Below are 18,028 nucleotides of genomic sequence, written 5' to 3'. Positions count from 1 at the left end.
AACAGATGTGAAGATGCCAATCCAAAATACAATAGAAATACAAAACAATGAGATTCTTCATAAAAATATTCAAGAAAAACAAACATTCAACGGATATTCGTTGATAATGTCATTCTTTTCTTAAGTGCCTTTGTTCTTTTCAAAATCATCCATTTTCAGTCATTTCGGACTTTCACCATTTTCCATTTTCTCTCAAATTGCATCTCTTTCCATCCTGTTTCCAAAATAAAATCAAATGAATGAATAAAACACCCAATGAAACATCTAATATAAATCTATTCCACACCTTCCATCTCATTGGACGAGAATGTTCCATTTTAGCCATTCAACGCTTCAGCAAATAACAATCAAGAAATAACCCTTCCAAAATGCCTCCAATGACTGCAAATGAAAAAATCACACAATTGCCAGAAAACAAAATATAAAAAGTTTCTTAAAAAAAAACTTTCACTGCACAAACCTCATCTGTTGCTCAGATAAATGAATTCCAAAAAGAAAATCGCTTCTCCAACTTTCCCTTCACTTGAAAAATGAAAAACTGGCTCAGATGATTAAAAACTAATAAAAAGATAATAAGATTGAGTTTAACAACTTCTCTCTTTGTATTAATGAAAATATCAGAACATTTACATTTTCAGTCAATCATTTCGTATTATTCAAATGATCAGAGGAAAACGAAAATTTCTCTCATTCAAAACTCATCAAAATAAATAAAACAATATTTCTTGCTATATTCTCAAATTGGAAATTATTTATGTTTCTTCAAATTTTTAATTATTGCACCCATTCTAATAAAGAAGAAATCCGGAAAAAAAGAAAAGTGCCTTCTTTGTGTGGATAAGTTCACATGCTGTCAGGAACATGTTACATTATTTGCATAATATGTGTGCGATGCCTGTGCAATGGTGCCACAAATGATAAAGCAAATCTGGTGGAGAAATCAATGATTGAAAGAAAAACGGATTTTTCTGGAAACTTTTTGTCTGATCGCCTTCCAAATGACAATAATGGAGATAAAAACAAGTTAGAAATGTTTGTTGAAGGGAATGAAAATGGAATGGAAAAAGATGAAAAACGAGAAAAATCAAAGAAAAATAATCAAAAACTATTTGATGAAAGAAGCAATCAATTTGGGAAGGACAATTCAGTCAATATTGTGAATAATGAGCATTTTTTTTGGAAAAGGAGAAACGAGGAAACTTGAAAGAAAATATAAAGAAAGTGAGATTGAAGGATGTTTTGTTCTGATTAATTCTTCAATTGAGCTCAAATCATTGGGGCTGATTCAACATGAAGAGAGAAATATTGTAAAAGCAGGGGATGAAAGTCTCGTTGAATTGAACGAGTGTGGTCTTTTTTTGATGAGCGGAATGTCTCCATTTTGTTTCACTGGAGGTTGTGGGGTTTTCAAGAATATTTCACTCAGATCGCACTCAAATGAGTTTTTGGAGACATTTCCATCTCTTTTCTCTTCAAAATCCCCAAAAGGAGAGTCTTCAGAAAAATGTTCTGTTTCTGTTTGTTCTTCTCATTTTTCATCTTTTTGTGTGTCATCAGCCCCATTTTTCTTTTCACCATCAATACCCCTTGTATCACTCTCCAGACTCACATTTTTCAACATTTCAACAGCAAATGAGGCATGTTCACCTTCAACAACAACGTCAACACAAACCACATGTTTTATGAGCAGTTGCTCATTTTCATCAGTCTGCGATGTGTATGATGGAGGGATTGTTCATTCTCTCAACAATCCCTTTGCTTCATTGTCTGTTTCAAACACCTCCTTCGTTGATTGCTGCAGGACAAAAAACGTTGAATGCATTGGGAGCGAAAGCGATAAGAAACATCCAGGGGGACAGAACGAAACAACTGATGGAGCGAATTCATTCACTTGGTGTGAATGGAACGGATCGAAGACAACTGGAAAAAGTTATTCATATGAAGATGGAGTGTCAAGTGGAGGTGCCATCTATATGCACAATCTTGGAAACGGAGAGCTCTCTGTTTCACATTGTTTGTTTAACAATTGTTTTGCATTCAGTCGCGGAGGCGGGATCATGTGCCGTTCAATCAAGTCGATTAAAATTGAAAACAACTCATTCAGCTCTTGCAATGCTCAAAATCAATATGGAGGAGGATTGTATGCTTATTCGATTTCATCGTGCGCTCGGATCAGCTTATGTAACTTTGAGAACTGCAAGGCAATCAGCTGGGGAGGAGGACTTTATCTTGAATTATTTCAGTTTTCAGGAATAGATCGCATTGGAAATGAAAAAGGAGAAGGGGAGAGTGTGTGCGTGTTTGACTGCCGTTTCACCTTATGCTCAATTTCAACAAATCATGGAGGAGGTCTTTTTTGCAGATACACACCTGAACAATTCAAAATGAGAAGCATTCAGTTTTTTTCATGCTCAGCATCCTCATATGGAGGGGCATTGTGGATGTATCCAGACAAATCAATAGCTCCAAGTGATGGCATTTATTGAAATTTCCTCTTCTTTCATGAATGCATATGCAGAACAACATCCACTCCATATGGGCATGATGTAATGTTTTATGTGCACTATGATCTTTTTCATTCTTCTGGAAATCCGTTCTTTGAATGCTTCACAACAAACGCAAATGAACATAGAGTGTGCTATGGATTTAATTACACTGATAACAACTGGTCATATAAACAAACAGAAAAGAAGGACTGGCTGATAGAAAAGACGGTTTATGTTTCTGTGAATGGAAATGACTCAAATGAGCAATGTGGAGCAAATGAGACATATCCATGTCTGACAGTGATGAAGGGAGTTGAGATGTGTAAGGTTAAGATTAGCTTGACAATCACGCTGACGGAAGGGAATCATCAAAACGAGACAACAACAATTGATATCGGAACAAAGAAGATTTCAGTCATTGGTAAGGGAAGGGAAACATGTTCGATTGAAATAAGAGCATTTTCATCGACAGGAGCGCTGTTCAGCGTGTCAACAGGTCATCTTGGTTTATTGCACATGAAAGTTGATTGCAACTCAAATTTAATCCCTTCTCCAAATGTGGTTGTGGTGTCTGATGGGGGTGGGTCACTCTCATTGGAGGATGTTGTGATCACCACGAGTAATACTGGAGAATATGTGATTTCGTCTTCAGTGTTTGTGGTTCCACTGTCGCAGCTGTCGATGGCTGATGTGGAGATCATTAATATGAATATTTCTCAATCATTGTTCTCTGAACCTGCTTTATCTTCTTCTTCATCTTCCTCTTCTGCTCTATTTTTGACAGCCACTTCATCTGGAGAGAGCACGCTGGCGAACTTAACAGTGAAGAATGTGAAGTTGGCAGAAGGAGATGGGGTGGTTGTGGCAAAGAGTGTGAAGGAAGGGGAGACATTTATTGTTCAGAATGTGACAATCGAAGATTGTGAATGTGAGAATGGCAGTGGTGGTGGGATCAAGGTTGATCTATTGTCACCCACAAGCAAGCTTCGTGCTGAAACATCAGCAACAATCAAGAGATGCACAAGTGGCAAATATGGAGGAGGGATGATGCTGTATCTGGCTGACAACTCGATTGACTTCTCGATTGTGTCAGTTGACTTTTCAGGGTGTTCTGCTTCATTGGGGGGGAATTATGTGTTTGTGAATGGGAGCAATTCAGCGAGCTGGGGAATAACAACAGAAAAGCTGAATATCCAACATGACAATTCAAAATACAATGAGATTGTGGGATATGATCGGAGTGACACAACAATGGGGCTGTTCCCGTTGAATGTGTATTTGGATTCATATCCAGATGCAGCACATGTTGGGAAGGGGAAGGATGGGCTGGGTGGATACGACTCGTGGTTCTGTGGGTTTGACTATTATCCGTGTGCCACCATCACCCATGCAGCGCAGGTGAGATATCCCGACACAAACAAGAAGATCGAATTGGATTCAGGATATGAGCTTGCTGAAGAGGTTGGAATGACAGATGGCCATGAATGGGAGATTTCATGTGCCACAAAAGGGATGGAGGTTGGGGTGAAAACACCAGAGAATTTTGAGTCATCTTGTCTGATTGAGGTTCAGAGCAAGTGTTCAATGAGAAACATAAAGTTCTGTATTCCATCTGTTCTGTCTGGTGCATCATCATCATCTCTGATCACATCCAATTCCATTCTCCTCACACTCACTGACTGTTCTGTTGTTTGTTCATCAGAGAATTCCATTGGATATTGTTTTGTGAATGTGATTGGGGGAAAAGTGAAAGTGGAGGGATTGGTGATCACAGAGACATTGAGATTTGGAGAACATTCACTGGTCGAGTTTGGTGAAGGGGTGGAATCGGTTGTGTTTTGTGGGTGTGAGGTGAACAACATTGAGAAGAGAAATGGAGATGGAGGATGGGTGAGTGGAGTGGTTGGAGCAGAAGGGGATGAGGGGAAGAATGGGATAATTGTGATAGAGTCGTGTGTTGTGAAGGGGTGCAGGTGTGTTGGTGGAAGAGGAGGAGGGATGAGTGTTGTTGTGAAAGGGGAAGGGAGTGTTGTTGTGAATGGGAGTTGTGTGATTGATGGGTGTGAGGCGAAGGGTTCGGGGGAGAGTTCAGAAGGGAGAAGAGAAGGGAGAGGGGGAGGGATGATGATTGTGATGGAGAGCAGAGATGGTTCAATGAAAATGGAATCGGGAAGAGAGGGATTGTTTGTGTTTGGAGAGGATAACAAAGCTCAATATGGGAAGGATGTGTTTGTTGAATGTGGTGGAGGAGTGTTGTTGGAGTCAAAAGTGAATAGAAGTTCATTTTCATTTTTTGATTTTGGTGTGATTCCCACAGATGTGTTGAACTTGTGTGGGAGTGAGGATGGGAGAGAAGGGGAAGTGATTCCGCTGTTTGTGTATTTGTGTTCAATTGGAACAAAGCTGAGAGTTGATGGGAGAGGAGAGAGAGCACTGGATCAGAGCCATTGTGGGTTTGAGGAGTTTGGGTGTTTGACGATTGACTATTGTGTTGGGAAGAGAGCGAGCAGCAATGCGAATGAAATTGAAGTTGTCTCTGAATCGTCAATAAAAAATGAAATGAAAGTGGTTTCATTTGAGGTGAGTGTTTCGGGGAAAGAAGAGGGGATTAAGGTGATTGTGAGAGATGAAGGATCGTTTTCCCAAAACAACCTTATTGAATATTCAAAATCATTTGAGATGTGCAATTTGACATTTGTATTGAATGAAGAGATGAATGGGAGGAGAAATGCATTTATCCACTCCTCCTCCTCATCATCAACCATCACAATGACCAGCTGTTCAGTCTCATTTGGAAATGATGAAATGATTGGATTCAATGTGATTTGCATCGAGGGAGGAGGGTTGGTTGTGAATGGGTTTGTGATGGAAGGGGGAGTGAGAATGAATGGGAAATCGCCAATAGTTGTTTCGAATGGAGTTGAATTGGAGATGAATCACAGCCGAATGAGTGGAGTGGAAGTTGTTGGTGGAATTGGAGGAGGAGGAGGATGTTTGAATGTGGAGATGGGTGTGAATGGGGTTGTGAATATTGAAGAATGCAATTTGTCATCAGTGTGTTCAGGTGGAAGTGGGATGAAAGGGGGAGGGATGAAGATATCAGTGGGGAAGGGAGGGAGTTTGGAAATGAATAATGTGAAATATTCAGGGTGTGAAGTGCCAAGAGAGGATGTTGAGGAAGGAGGAAGATGAATGGGAGGAGGGATGTTTGCTGAACTTGCCAATCAAATGGGAACATTTGTGATGGAAGGGATGGAATTTGAGGGATGCAATGCGTGGAAAGGGAAGAATGTGTTTGTGTCAGGATGGGATCTGAGAGAGATTGTGAATGAGGAGCACCTGAAATGGGAGATAAAGGAAGAGGAGTTGGGATCATTGGATGAGTTGTGTGGATGGGAGAGGAAGACGACAGGGGAGGAGGGATATGTGATTCCACTGGTTGTGTATTTGTGGAGGAACTGGAGTGGGAATGGGTTTGTTTCTCGAGAGAAAGGAGGAGACTTCAGTGGGTGTGGGTATTCCGAGGCACCATGCTCATCGATTGACCACTTGATATCACTTCGATGTCCAACACTTGGAGAAAGGGAAACACATATTGCCATTGTGGGATCAGGGTTGCTGAGCCATTCCATATCGTTTTCATCATCAATTTCAGAGTCACCAAAAGTGGTGATTGAAGGGACAAAGAAAGGGACAGGAGTGACGATCAGTGATGAAGATGAGAATGAACTGGATGATGGCTCAATGATATCGTCGAATGTGAGTCTGTCATTTGTGAATGTGTCATTCACCAAGCCAGCCATCACAACCCATCATTCAGTGTTGATTGAATCCTCTGGAGCAAACACATTATTGTCAGTGTCAGATTGTTCATTTGGGCCAGGGAGGGGGGTGGCAGAAAGTTTTGGATATTGTGTGATGAGGGTGAATGGGGGGAATGTATTGATTGAGAGATGTTCGTTGAGTTTGATTTCAGAGTTGAAAGGGTTGATTGCATTCAGCCCAAGTGCATATGACGTGACACTTCAGAATGTGAACATCTCATTTGCTGGAGTGACAGAAAGAAGCCTGATTTCGATGATTGAAGAGGAAAACCAGATGAATGGAGAAAAGAAGGTGTTTTCAAATGGGAACAAACCAGTTTTGAGGGTTGTTGGGTGTTCATTCACAAACATCACGAATGAAGGGATTGGAGCGAGTGTAATTGATGTGGGATCATTTGAGGATGGAGTGGAGTGTGTGGTGGATGAGTGTTCGATGTCGAGTTGCAAGAGTGGTTTGAGCATTGAAGGAGGGGGAATGAGAGTGGTGCTGAAGAGTGAAGAATCAATGTTAAAAGTGAATGGGAGCTCGTTTTCGATATGCAAGTGCTCAAGTGAGACAGGGTGTGGAGGAGGGCTGTTTATTGATGGGTCTGACCCACATGCGAATTATGGAAATGAGAGTCAGATTCCGCCTCTGAATTTCAAGATTGTGAACATTCTGTTTGTGATGAATGAGGCGCATGTGGGGAAAGACATATTTGTCAGATGCCACTCGATTGCTCGCCAGATCAACGAAACACTGTTTGCGCTGAACTTCAACCAGGAGTCACTGAACTCGAACAACTCGATCTGTGGGAGGGATGGTTGGAGCGAGGGAGATGTTGATCTGATTTCGCTGATCACATTCTATTATTCGGCACAGGTGTTTGTGAGTGGGAGAGGGAGTGATGGGAGGGGGTGTGGGGCACAGAGCAATCCGTGTGTGAGCATCAACCGTGGGGTTGAGCACATCCAGGATGGGGTGATGAATGCGATTCTGATAGATGGGGAAGGGTTTGTGAGGAAGGAGTGTGTGATTGGGGATCTGGTTGTGAATTCATTGAAAAAGACACAGGGGATTGTTCGATTGAGCTCCAAGATTGAGAAATCAGGTGAGAAGGATTGTGTGATGGAGTTTGTGAATGAGTGTTCAGTGGAGAGATGCTCATTCCAGTTTGAAGATGGATTTGAATCAACTCACAGTTATCTCATCAAAGTGAAGAACGGGTCAATGGAGATCCAAAAATGCGAGTTCTTTTCTTTTTCTGATGAACTGAAGTTGAACAGTTCGGTTGTGAGCGTGGAAAGTGGAGAGCTGAGGATATTTGATTCAACATTCAGAGATATTCATTCAACAAGATCGGTGCTTTCATTTTGTGAAGAATCAGAAGTGACAATTGATGAAACAAGAATATTGAATATCGAATGTGAGGGAGATGTTGTGAGTGTTGGAGGGAAAGCGAAAGTGGAGATGAAGGAGATGGGAGTTGAGAATGTGACTGTGATGTTGGAGGGATGTGTGATTTGGATGGAAGATGCTGAGCAAGAGGTGAGTGTGCTGAACAGCTCATTCGAAAAGTGTGTGAATTCGGTTGATAAGGGAAGCATGATGCAGATTAGAAATTCCAAAAATGTGAAGGTTGAGGCGTGTGTGTTTGATGGAGAAATAAAAGATGAAATAGTCAATGAAGAAAACAATAGAAAAGAAGGATTGTGCAAATGGAATGGGTCATTGGTTGATATTGAAAACAGCAATGCGGAGATGAGGGAAACAACGATTATGAAGAGCAAGGGAGGTGGGTTGTGTGTGAGTGGAGGGAGTGTGAAGATTGAAAATGGAAAGTTTGAGAACAACAACCCCTCTATTGAGGGATATCCATCAGCTCGAAGGAATGCGATTTGTGAAGGGGATGGAGAATTGGATGTTGTGAATGTGAAAGGGGGAGATTGTTTGTTGCCAAACACATCGCTTTGGATATTGGACGAAGGATGCGAATTGGGAGGGATAGCAGCTGACAGAGGATCCCCCTTCTTTATTCCAATTCTTGAAGATGTGAAGAACACAACACAGCCAAATGGGGATGTGGAGTTGATGATTGTGGGAAAGCTGCTTCTGCCATGTGATTTGTCAGTGAAGATGAGCATGAAAAATGGGGATGAAGAGGAGATTGTGAGAAAGGGGATTGAAGAAGATGGGTTTGTGTCAGAGAATGAGATTCACACATTTGTTTCATGTTCAGAATGGGAGAAAGTGAGAGAAGAGACAGAAGTGAGTGTGTGGATTGTGTTTGGGAAAGCAGATTCCCCTTCATCAACAGAGCGATTTATTGTGAAGAACAGGAGTGAAAGTGTTGGAAAAGGAGATGAAAGGATTGTTGAAGGAGGGAAAGAAGGAAAATCATCATGGGCTGTTTTTTGTCTGATATTTGTTGTTTTGTTTTTGATTGTTCTGATTGTATCTGTTGTTCTGGCTGTTCGGTGGAGAAAGCAAAAGAGAAGAACAAAGGAATTGGAGGAGATAGTTAATGATACAGTGAGAAAGGATCCGAAGGCATTCGAGATGGTGACGATGGAGATGTCACCAGAGGAGCAGTGGAGGAAAGCAGAGGGAGAGGCAGAGAAGAAGAACGAAGAGAGGATAAAAAAGAGAGTGTATGATAAGACATTGGAACATTCAGAGTCATCAGAACATCTTCTTTCTGAGAGCGGATCGACTGAATACATCCTGGGAAGAGACTCTGACAAGATCCCTCAATGGATGTTGGAGAAAGTGGATGAGAAAGAAGAAGAAGAGACAAGAAAGAGAACACCATCACCATCAATTTCATCAACTTCAACAACAGATTCAGATTCAACATTTGTTCGACCAGAGAGTCTGTGTCCGACCACTTCATCGATGTCGAATCTGGTGGATGCAATGGCCTGTTCGTCTCCTCATGAGAAGCTGATTGTGGATCTGAGGGATTCGCTGTTCATGTTGCTTCATGGGCTAAATAAAACAAAGGAGATGGCAATTGGGACTCTGCAGGAGAGGGAGCAGACAGCTGCCCAAATCCTGTTCTGGGTGGCCAATCTGGCACTCCATTCATTTGACGAAATGGAGAATCCTCTCTCATCTCTTGCCAATCTCACTCCGCACATTGTGCTGTTCTCAGAACACATGGTGATCTGCATTGTTTTGCACTCCGACTTCTCATCAGACTCTGACAGTTCATCTGTCTCTTCAAGCTCCACCATGGTCACATCTTCCTCTGATGTTTCAGTGATGAGCGAGAGATTCACCAAGTCGCCACCTCCATCATCAGCGTTTGAGGATGATGAATACAACAGGAAGGAATGTCTGAGATGGAAGGCACCCGAGCTGCTGATCAACAAGAAGATGGGAGCAACAAAGGAGTCAGTTGTGTTTTCGATCGGGATGATGCTGTGGGAGTGTCTGACACTGGAGCTCCCGTTTGGGGAGTATGAAGGGGAGGTGGCTGGGCAGAAGATTGTGAATGGGGAGAGGCCAGGGATGGGAGAGGCGGAGCAGTCGAGCTATCTGGGGCTGGTGAAGAAGTGTGTGTCGCAGGATTGGAGAGAGCGGGGGAGCCTGAATGAGCTGAAGAGAGAGTTCATCCAGCGGTTTCCGGCAGGGTCGTTGATAATGACGATGACGGATGCGCTGTGCTGCTATTCGGCAGATGGGAACAAGAAGGAGCCCTCTTGTGGAAGTGGGAATGGAAACGGAGAAGGAACAGAAGGAAGCAGTCGGATTGTTCTTCTTGTGCAGTGAGCGAGAGAAGAAGGCGAGCCATGTGGTGCATTTTATCAACAGAAAAAAAAAATTGGACAAGTGATATTGTTGTTGTTGCTTGAGAGTGCTGTGGTGTCTTTTTGAATCTTTTTTGAACAGATTTTCCATTTTATTTGCAATTGTTTTTTTATTCAAAATTCCTGATTATATGTTTATATGTATGTTAGCAATGCGATAGTTGGCTGTGTTTGGGATGAAAGGCTTTGTGTCTTATGTTTTGCTTGTTCCCCATCATCACTTCAGTTTGTTTCCTTTTCTTTTCAATAAATATTCAGAAAGAAGAACTTGGAGTGTATTTTATTAATCGGATCAGGCAGACAATGCACGCAGCCCCATTGGCAAGGCAACAGCGAAGCCAAAGAATGCTCAACAATTTACAGAGCGACAAAGACAGGCAATGAAGTTAACAAACGAAGAGAAAGTTGTCTTAAGCAACAGAAAATGGATCTTCTTTGAAGTGAGCTGAATATGTTCCGACTGAAAAAAAAAAAAAAATAGTTTTTCAAAAACAAATAATTGAAGTACAGATTTTCCAGAAAATGTATCAATCATTTTATTTTTCAAATATAAAATTACTATCTATAAACAATTTTTTAGGCAACAGCAGAACTGAACAAACAGATTATAAAAAATCTTACTGAGGAGCGGGACACATTGATGAACCAAGTGCAGCAACACTTCCACTCTGAACTGAATTGTTGTTATCCCTCTGTAATTGTTGCACTTACCTCCATTCCCTTTTCCTCTTTCTCTTCTTTTCCGTTTTCAACCAGTCCTGACAAATATAAAGATTGGGGAAATTAAAATGTCATTTCATAATTAAACTCAATTTATCGTTCATGGATTTTCTCAACGTTATTTGTTTCTTTCATTATTTTGTGGGAAGATGTCAATCAACTCTTGATAGAACGCAGAGAGACAAATTTTGCTCCGAGAAAATGAGTATTGATCATGATTTATGAGTGGCTTGAGTGAAAACTTCGCCCTCCCAAATGACGTGGGAAAAAGGGCGAGATGAAAATATAGACAAAAACATTTAAACTATAAAAAAGTGTATAATGAATTGTCCACTTCACTTCACCACCGACTTCACCTTTTTGCATTAGTCACGAAGACCAGAGGGCAGGGGACATTGCCCCTCGGAGCTTTCTCCTGCAGTCAGTGCAGGGATCCGGTGAGGCGAGTATTCTGATCGGAGCAGAAAGAAAAACCACTCTCGCTCATGCAAGGCGTGGAAAAGAAAACTGCTTTTGCAGCGCTCTGCCTCCCGCTCTTCTTCTGTATTAGCATAGCAATCATAATCATCACACACTGCATATTGAGTGTCTTATGTCTTCTATGCGAATCATTCACAATCGATGTCAGGAGTGCGCTCTCGATATGAGCAATTTCTTCATCCCTGTGTATCTGCATCGTTGTCAGGAAAAGAAAAATCTTTTCGGGCGGTTAATCTTTGGTCTTTCCTTCTCTGTCTCGCACTTTTTTCTCGTCATCTTACCACAAACTTCTGTCTCGCCCTCGCACCCAGCCGCCTATCGTCTCTCCATCCGCATTCCTATTATCTCGGAGCAAACTTGTCTCACTGCGTTTTTATCAATTCGTCGTTCTGCGAATCTTCGAACGCAAGGAGCAGGTTTGCTCCTCAATAATGAGTCTAGAAATCTCTTCTTTTTCAGCTCTCGTGATCTTAAACCCTCCTGCCTAGCACGAGCTCGTGCGTCGGATGAACTGAGAGAGTGTGGATGAAGGTGCGGCAAACCCGCACTACGCCCTTTCTTTCTTGAGGTGCTTCTGAGGCCTTCCCAGCCGAGAGTTCGATTCTTCTGAGTTCTTTTTCATCTTCTTTTGACTTCTCACACCACGCTTCCTCCGGTCTGTGCCCTTCTTTCTCAGTGAGGCAGTGTGTTCGCTTCCAGTCAGCTCGCTTTCGCTGCTGCGGATTATGAGGGGTGTTCTCCGATACTATGGTTGTCGGGATGAGGAGTTCTGTGACAAAGTTGCTTTCCTATGCTTTCTCTCTTCTTTAAGCTATCGGTCTCGTTTCTTTGACCGATTTCTCCTTCCTCATATCTTCTTCTCACCCAGCCTCTGATATATTTTGTGTGAACTCTTTCATCTCTAATTTTCCTTTCTCGATTTTCATTTCCTTCCTTTCTCTATCCATATCCAACTTTTCTTCATCTCCACGAGGGGGTTCTTGGACGTTGATCGTCAACAGAAATCCATTTCATATCTTGACCAGGTTGAATGTTTTAAATTCTCGATCCACTCTTGATCGTGGCTCCCCTCCTGCGTGCGTGTTGCTCGCTTTCCAATCCAAACGTTCTCGTCTTGATATGTGTATTGCAACTTAATATCGAATCGAGAACACGTTCAAAGGATCGTGTTTTTCATACTCTCTTTGAATAGCTTCAAACTCTTCTTTTATTCTCTGCATATTTGCAGGCTAACCTTCTCTTATATTAACCACACATGTTCAACTTAAAAGGTTATCCTGGTGAAATTAAACCAATGTTGGAGCGTTTCTTCTGAATCGATGAGTGCGTTTGAATATTTGTTAATATCGATTGTTATAGTTTCCTTTATGTTATCTTTATCTGCACTTCCCTTAATGCTGTATTGTCTTTCAAAATAGATTCCTTCCTTCTCAATCTCTCCAGCTCAGCTGGCTCTTAAGTTACATAATTATAGTGAGGATGAGGGCTCTCCTCTGGAGTATTTGTGTGTCAATAGAATTCTTTGTGGCTTCTTCACATTTAGTTATAATAGTAAGATCCCACATCGATTTGTATCGATTGCCTCTTCTTGGTTTCTCCCCCACATAGGTTTTAAGAAATATCTCTATGTCTTTCACGTCAACTTTCATCTCTCTAAACAGATTAATAGAATCCAGTACTTTCCGTACTGTCTGATGAATCACTCCACTTGAGAGGTTCGTATTCGAGAGTGTTTCAGTGAACTCTGCCATAATCCATTTTGCATCTTTTGTTGTGAGGGTGTCAGTTTCATCTATTCTTTCTCTATCCAAAAATTGCTGCAATCTTTGAAGCGCTCTCCACGTATCCGTTTTGTTCTTTTGATTAGTCAATATAGCTGCTGATAAATCCTTCGCTCCTACGTCTTCTCCCCATGTTTAAAAAAAGGTCACATCTTAGATATTCTCCTCTCCAGTCTTAAACTTATGAGTTCTTATGAGGGTGATTTCCTTCCTTCCTTTCTCATTTCCTTCAAGGTCAATCCGATGTTTCTCCATAACGAACTAACACAATCTCGTTCTTAAACAATTCTATCTTTCTCTTCCCTTTCAGAGGGGATTGTTTACAAATTGTTCAGCAGAGCACCTGAGCAATCATGTCTTCAATTATATCTAGTCTTCTCGGTGCGATTGTTTGAAATATCTCTGCGACTTTTTCTACTCTCAGTGCATAGTCCCGTTTCTTCTAAGTCCAGCTGAGTGTGTCTATCAGAATTTTAGCTGAGATAGGCGGAGTCTTCTTCTATTTTCATCACACCGCACTATGCGGCTTCTTTCTGTATCCGCCTATCGCGGTCGTCCGAAGTCTCAAACTCTGTCTTCTCCTCGCATTTTTTCGCGGATTTCACTTCTTCCATTTTCTCGCGAAATTTCGCGGTTACTATATCTGCACCTATCTTGCGAAAATGCACTGTTACTTATCGTATTATCGATTCGCAATTTATCTCAATTTCTTTCTCCATCCTTTTCTCACAGCAAACTTTGCTTTCTCTTCATTCAAAATCTTTCGATCGAAAGTGGTTTATTTCTCCAAATAATCTCGCTTCATTAAACGTCTATCTTTTTTTCTCAGTCTCGTTATTTATCGCGGTTTCATATTTGTGATTATCTCCTTAAATAAATACAGTTTCACTTCTTATTATTGATCAATTATATTTCTTCGTTTCTGCTTTTGATATTTTTCGTTACGCAGCTTGTCCATATTTCCTTTGTTAAAGCCTATCAATTACAGAGCTTTCTATCTCTATTATCATTTCGCGGCGAAGAGCGGGTCTCTGCTCTATCACCTCTCATGGTCTCACGATTGAACTCGGTTTTTCTCTTTCATCTTTAGGACTAGCTGCAGAAAGGGCTTTCTACTCTCTCTCTCTCTTCTCATGATCTCAAGACTTAACGTTGTCTTGTTCACTGCAAATATCTCTTGAATATGTGCAGCTTCATTTCAATTCATTATCTTTTAACTGTAATGAAATTATCCTTCTATTAATATCTCGCTGCAAAATGTGTATCTGTTTCACAAATATCCTTGTTATGAAAATGTGTGTGTATTTTGTTGCTGGATTTATCAATATCTTTCTGCATCGTGAATCTCTTTTCTTATATAATTTTCTCTTTTTAAAAGTTGATTCTCTTCATATCCCTATCTTGATACAATACGCGGCTCATCTTTCTTTTAATCAAGTCTTGATATCGTTGCAAGCGCTGCTCTCTCTTCTCTCTCTTTAATCTTGGTCCTTCGATTAAACACATTTTTGTTCATTGTAGTTATTTCGAGACAATGCTCTGTTTCATTTTAATAATACATATATTTATTGTAATTAAATTCTTTATTTATGACGATCTTACTGTAATATGTGTGTCTATCTTCTCACATAAACAATTGCTGTTTTATCACTTCTTTATTAATTTATATCTCGCGGCTATGATCGGATCTTTTTCCCATTTTGTCTTCATTTATATTTTCTCTATTTTGTATTTTTATTCTTTGGAATAATCTTCTGAGAATGCACAGCTTCACTTCAATAAATAATCTTTCAATTGAAAACTAGTTCTTTCTTAAAAATAATCTCTCTGTAATTTATGGATTTATCATTCTTAATTCTTGAGGTTTCACGTGATTTCTTAATTTAATTATATCTCACAACAATTCGCGGTTCTTTCTCCTGACAAATAAACGAAATATGGGGGAAAATATCGACTTTCAAACTTTTTATGCACAAAGCACAAAAAAATTGTTTCACTCATAACTTTTTTTCGCTTTCTCAGATTTCAAAATAAATTGGTTTTTCTTATCTGCACATCTCAATCATAGATGTTTTCACGAAATGTTTTGTGACGTTCCATTAATGTCAAAAAATGAACCCATTTCAATAAAACTTTTTGAAGTCAAAAAGCTTGTCAAAAGTGCATAATTTTTCAATGAAAATGCCTGAAATCAAATATTTTGACCCATATTTTGTTGTTTTATTCTTTTTCAAAGTCAATAAAATATTATATCTTCATTTTGTTTAAATATCTCACGATTTCTCGTGGTTGCAGTTTCTGAAATTGTCTTGTGGTACAACGCTTCACTAATTCAAATAATTATCTCACTCTGTTTTTCCGCTTATGTTATAGATATTATCTCTTCAAAATGCGCGGTTCTCTGCTCGGCTCTGTCAGCTGTGCACTATCTTCCATTCCGGATGATGTCTAACATGCTCAGATCCTGGAAATTCTTCAGTATTGATTTTTCCTCTTTCCAGTTTCAAAAATAGATCTAATTCTTTTCCATCTCCGTCTCTGTGTTTTATAACAACAGGTTGTTGCTTCATTTTCATTGTGGACAATTAGGATCAACTTTGAATTTGAGTATTGGCGAATTTAGATCTTTAACCGCCAATAAATCGTGAATAATACTCATTATTGTGGAGCAAACCTGCTCCTTGCGTTCGTAGATTCACTCTATTGCAAATTTTCAATAACCATTTCTCCATTCATTTTCACCTCATAACTCGCAAATAAAAAGTGAAAACACATTTATTATGTTCGTTTTTCTTAGAACTTATTTAGATAAATGGGTGTTATTCATTCCAAAGCTATTCGTTAATAAGAATCTGATGGAAATAAGAATTTATTTCATGGAAGTGATGATTTTGGAGCCAGTTGTGACTTTCTCCTTTCCGAAAGAAGCGTTTTGGAGAGATGGAAGTTGAAGATACTGTTTTGAGGAAGAAAAGAAATATGAACAAAAAACAGAAGAAGAAGAATTAGGAGACAACATTTCTGAGTTCAAAGAGAAAAGCGACCAAATTCTTGGGTTATCGTTTATGCACACTGACAACCAGCAGAAATCATGTGATTAATATGATATTCACTGATGGGTGAGTGAATGTGAGTGTGTGTGGATCAAATGAACGAAGATGGAGGCTATTCTGGATCAGTGAAGTTGAATATGAATGTGTGTTGGAGTCAAAGATGGATAGAGCTGCAAGTGAATGAACAGAGATTTGAAGTGGAAAGTGCCTTCTCTGTCTGTTTCATTGAGGTTCCTGAAAATGATTGTTAAACAAAATCCAAATGACAAATCAGAAACAGCAGAATCGAATGACCATCGAATCTGGTTGATTCTGCCAGGACTATCGTTGCAAACACTTCAGCAGAATCGAAATTATCTGGCTCACTCGAAATCCACTCGAGCAAAAATGGTTCTACTGTGAGCTCAACTTGAATAATTATATACTCCAAAGATCATAAAAGGTGTCGAAGTTGTCATGTTGTCTCAAACAGAACAAACAAAGAAAAAGTTTTCAATGATACTGATCCAATCAAAGATTCAAAATCACAAAGAAATGAAAAAGGAAAACTGAAACAAAAACCATCAAGGAGATAAAAGTCAACCAAGATAAACAAAATAGAACTTTTCCATCAAAACATTGATTGCTTCAGCTTTGTTGCTTATCTCCAAAACAAGGCAAAATTTGATATGAGACAAACTTTGCGAAACAACAGATCGAACTTACAAACAGGTTTCACAAATGAACAACCAATTCTTTGGAAAAGGCAATCATGGGTGAAGTGGAAGTTGAAAAGCAAGTATATCATTTCGGAGTGGTGTGACCAATGAAAGAGAGAAAGAGATGCTGAATGAAGTGAGGATCTGAACGAACACGACAAAGTTGTTGTTGTTTGATAACTTTATGACATGTTGAATTGACTGAGCGGATGCAGAAATGGTAGTTCAGGAACGAGAAGATGTGTTCTTCTTTCTTCAATCAGTTGGTGATCCTTAACGTAAGAATGCTTTTCGACATTCAAAAAAAGCGGAAATCATTTTTCTGCACAAATTCACCTTTCACTGCAGTTGGATTCAATTATAGCACTTTGGCAAACTTCTTCTCTTATCTCTTTCTTTTTCTTTTTTTTGATGCTCAGAAGAAGTTACTCAGAAACTGCTCGTGGAATGAATGCAGAAATCCTTTCAACTCCAAACAATATGAACAGCAACGATATGAGTTGATTTAAGAAGACTTGAAAAATTTATGTTCGTTGCAACTTCGAAGAAGAAGAAGAAGAAAATAAGTTGAGGCCAGCCTCATTTTTAGAAGAAAACGAAATGAACGAAAAATTTTTTCACAGTCAAAAAATGCTTCTCTCCTCAGCGTTTTCATCAAAAGAACCAAGTCGTCTAAGTTGAATTCCATTGTAACACATGCTGTTGTGGGCGGCAAGTTTTCCTGGATCCACCTCAACAGCAACAGCAGAAATGTGTTGAAAAGGCAATGATGCTGCTTGAAAATCATTCTCTTTTCAACTATTCCTTCAAACCAGCCGAAAAAAGAGGTGTTTCTTTGGAATGCTGTGTTGGTAGCAGAAAAACGAATGATTGATGGAGTCCATTGAAAAAAACAACCTTTCTGATTTTGGTGGCCTAGAATTGAAATGTGGAATTTGAAGTCCAAAGAAGAGCTTTTTTGTTGAGTTCAAAGAAGGTTTTATTGACATCGAAGAACTTGAGAGCTCAACCAAAATGATCATCTCTCAACTCATTCTTCTGGAATAGCGGCTGATTCACAAGGGAAATTTCTTTCTTTTCATCATCATCATCATCATTTCAAAGAGCAACTGAATTTCAAGGACGCACCTTCTCAGAGCTAACCAAACTTGATTGATCTTGGAAAATGGCTTGCTTTCTCATGCCTCCTTATCA

At 39.8% G+C, this 18,028-nt stretch overlaps 2 protein-coding genes across 2 annotated transcripts; both read left to right on the top strand.

Annotated features, from left to right (window-relative positions):
• Positions 1-1,682: 1,682 nt before the first annotated feature.
• MONOS_7841 (uncharacterized protein) lies at positions 1,683-5,678 on the top strand (the record flags this gene model as incomplete). Its single annotated transcript, XM_067878198.1, has 3 exons — positions 1,683-1,894; positions 2,042-2,443; positions 2,519-5,678. 3 exons carry the CDS (start codon positions 1,683-1,685, stop codon positions 5,676-5,678), a joined length of 3,774 nt encoding a protein of 1,257 aa, XP_067725155.1.
• A 36-nt stretch (positions 5,679-5,714) lies between these two features.
• MONOS_7840 (uncharacterized protein) lies at positions 5,715-10,064 on the top strand (the record flags this gene model as incomplete). Its single annotated transcript, XM_067878197.1, has 1 exon — positions 5,715-10,064. The coding sequence occupies one exon, from the start codon at positions 5,715-5,717 to the stop codon at positions 10,062-10,064; it is 4,350 nt and encodes a 1,449-aa protein (XP_067725154.1).
• Between the last annotated feature and the right edge of the window lie 7,964 nt (positions 10,065-18,028).

Source organism: Monocercomonoides exilis (assembly GCF_001643675.1).
Source record: "Monocercomonoides exilis strain PA203 chromosome Unknown scaffold30-1206723, whole genome shotgun sequence".
Taxonomy (NCBI): Eukaryota; Preaxostyla; order Oxymonadida; family Polymastigidae; genus Monocercomonoides; species Monocercomonoides exilis.
This window is presented reverse-complemented; position numbering and strand designations above follow the sequence as displayed.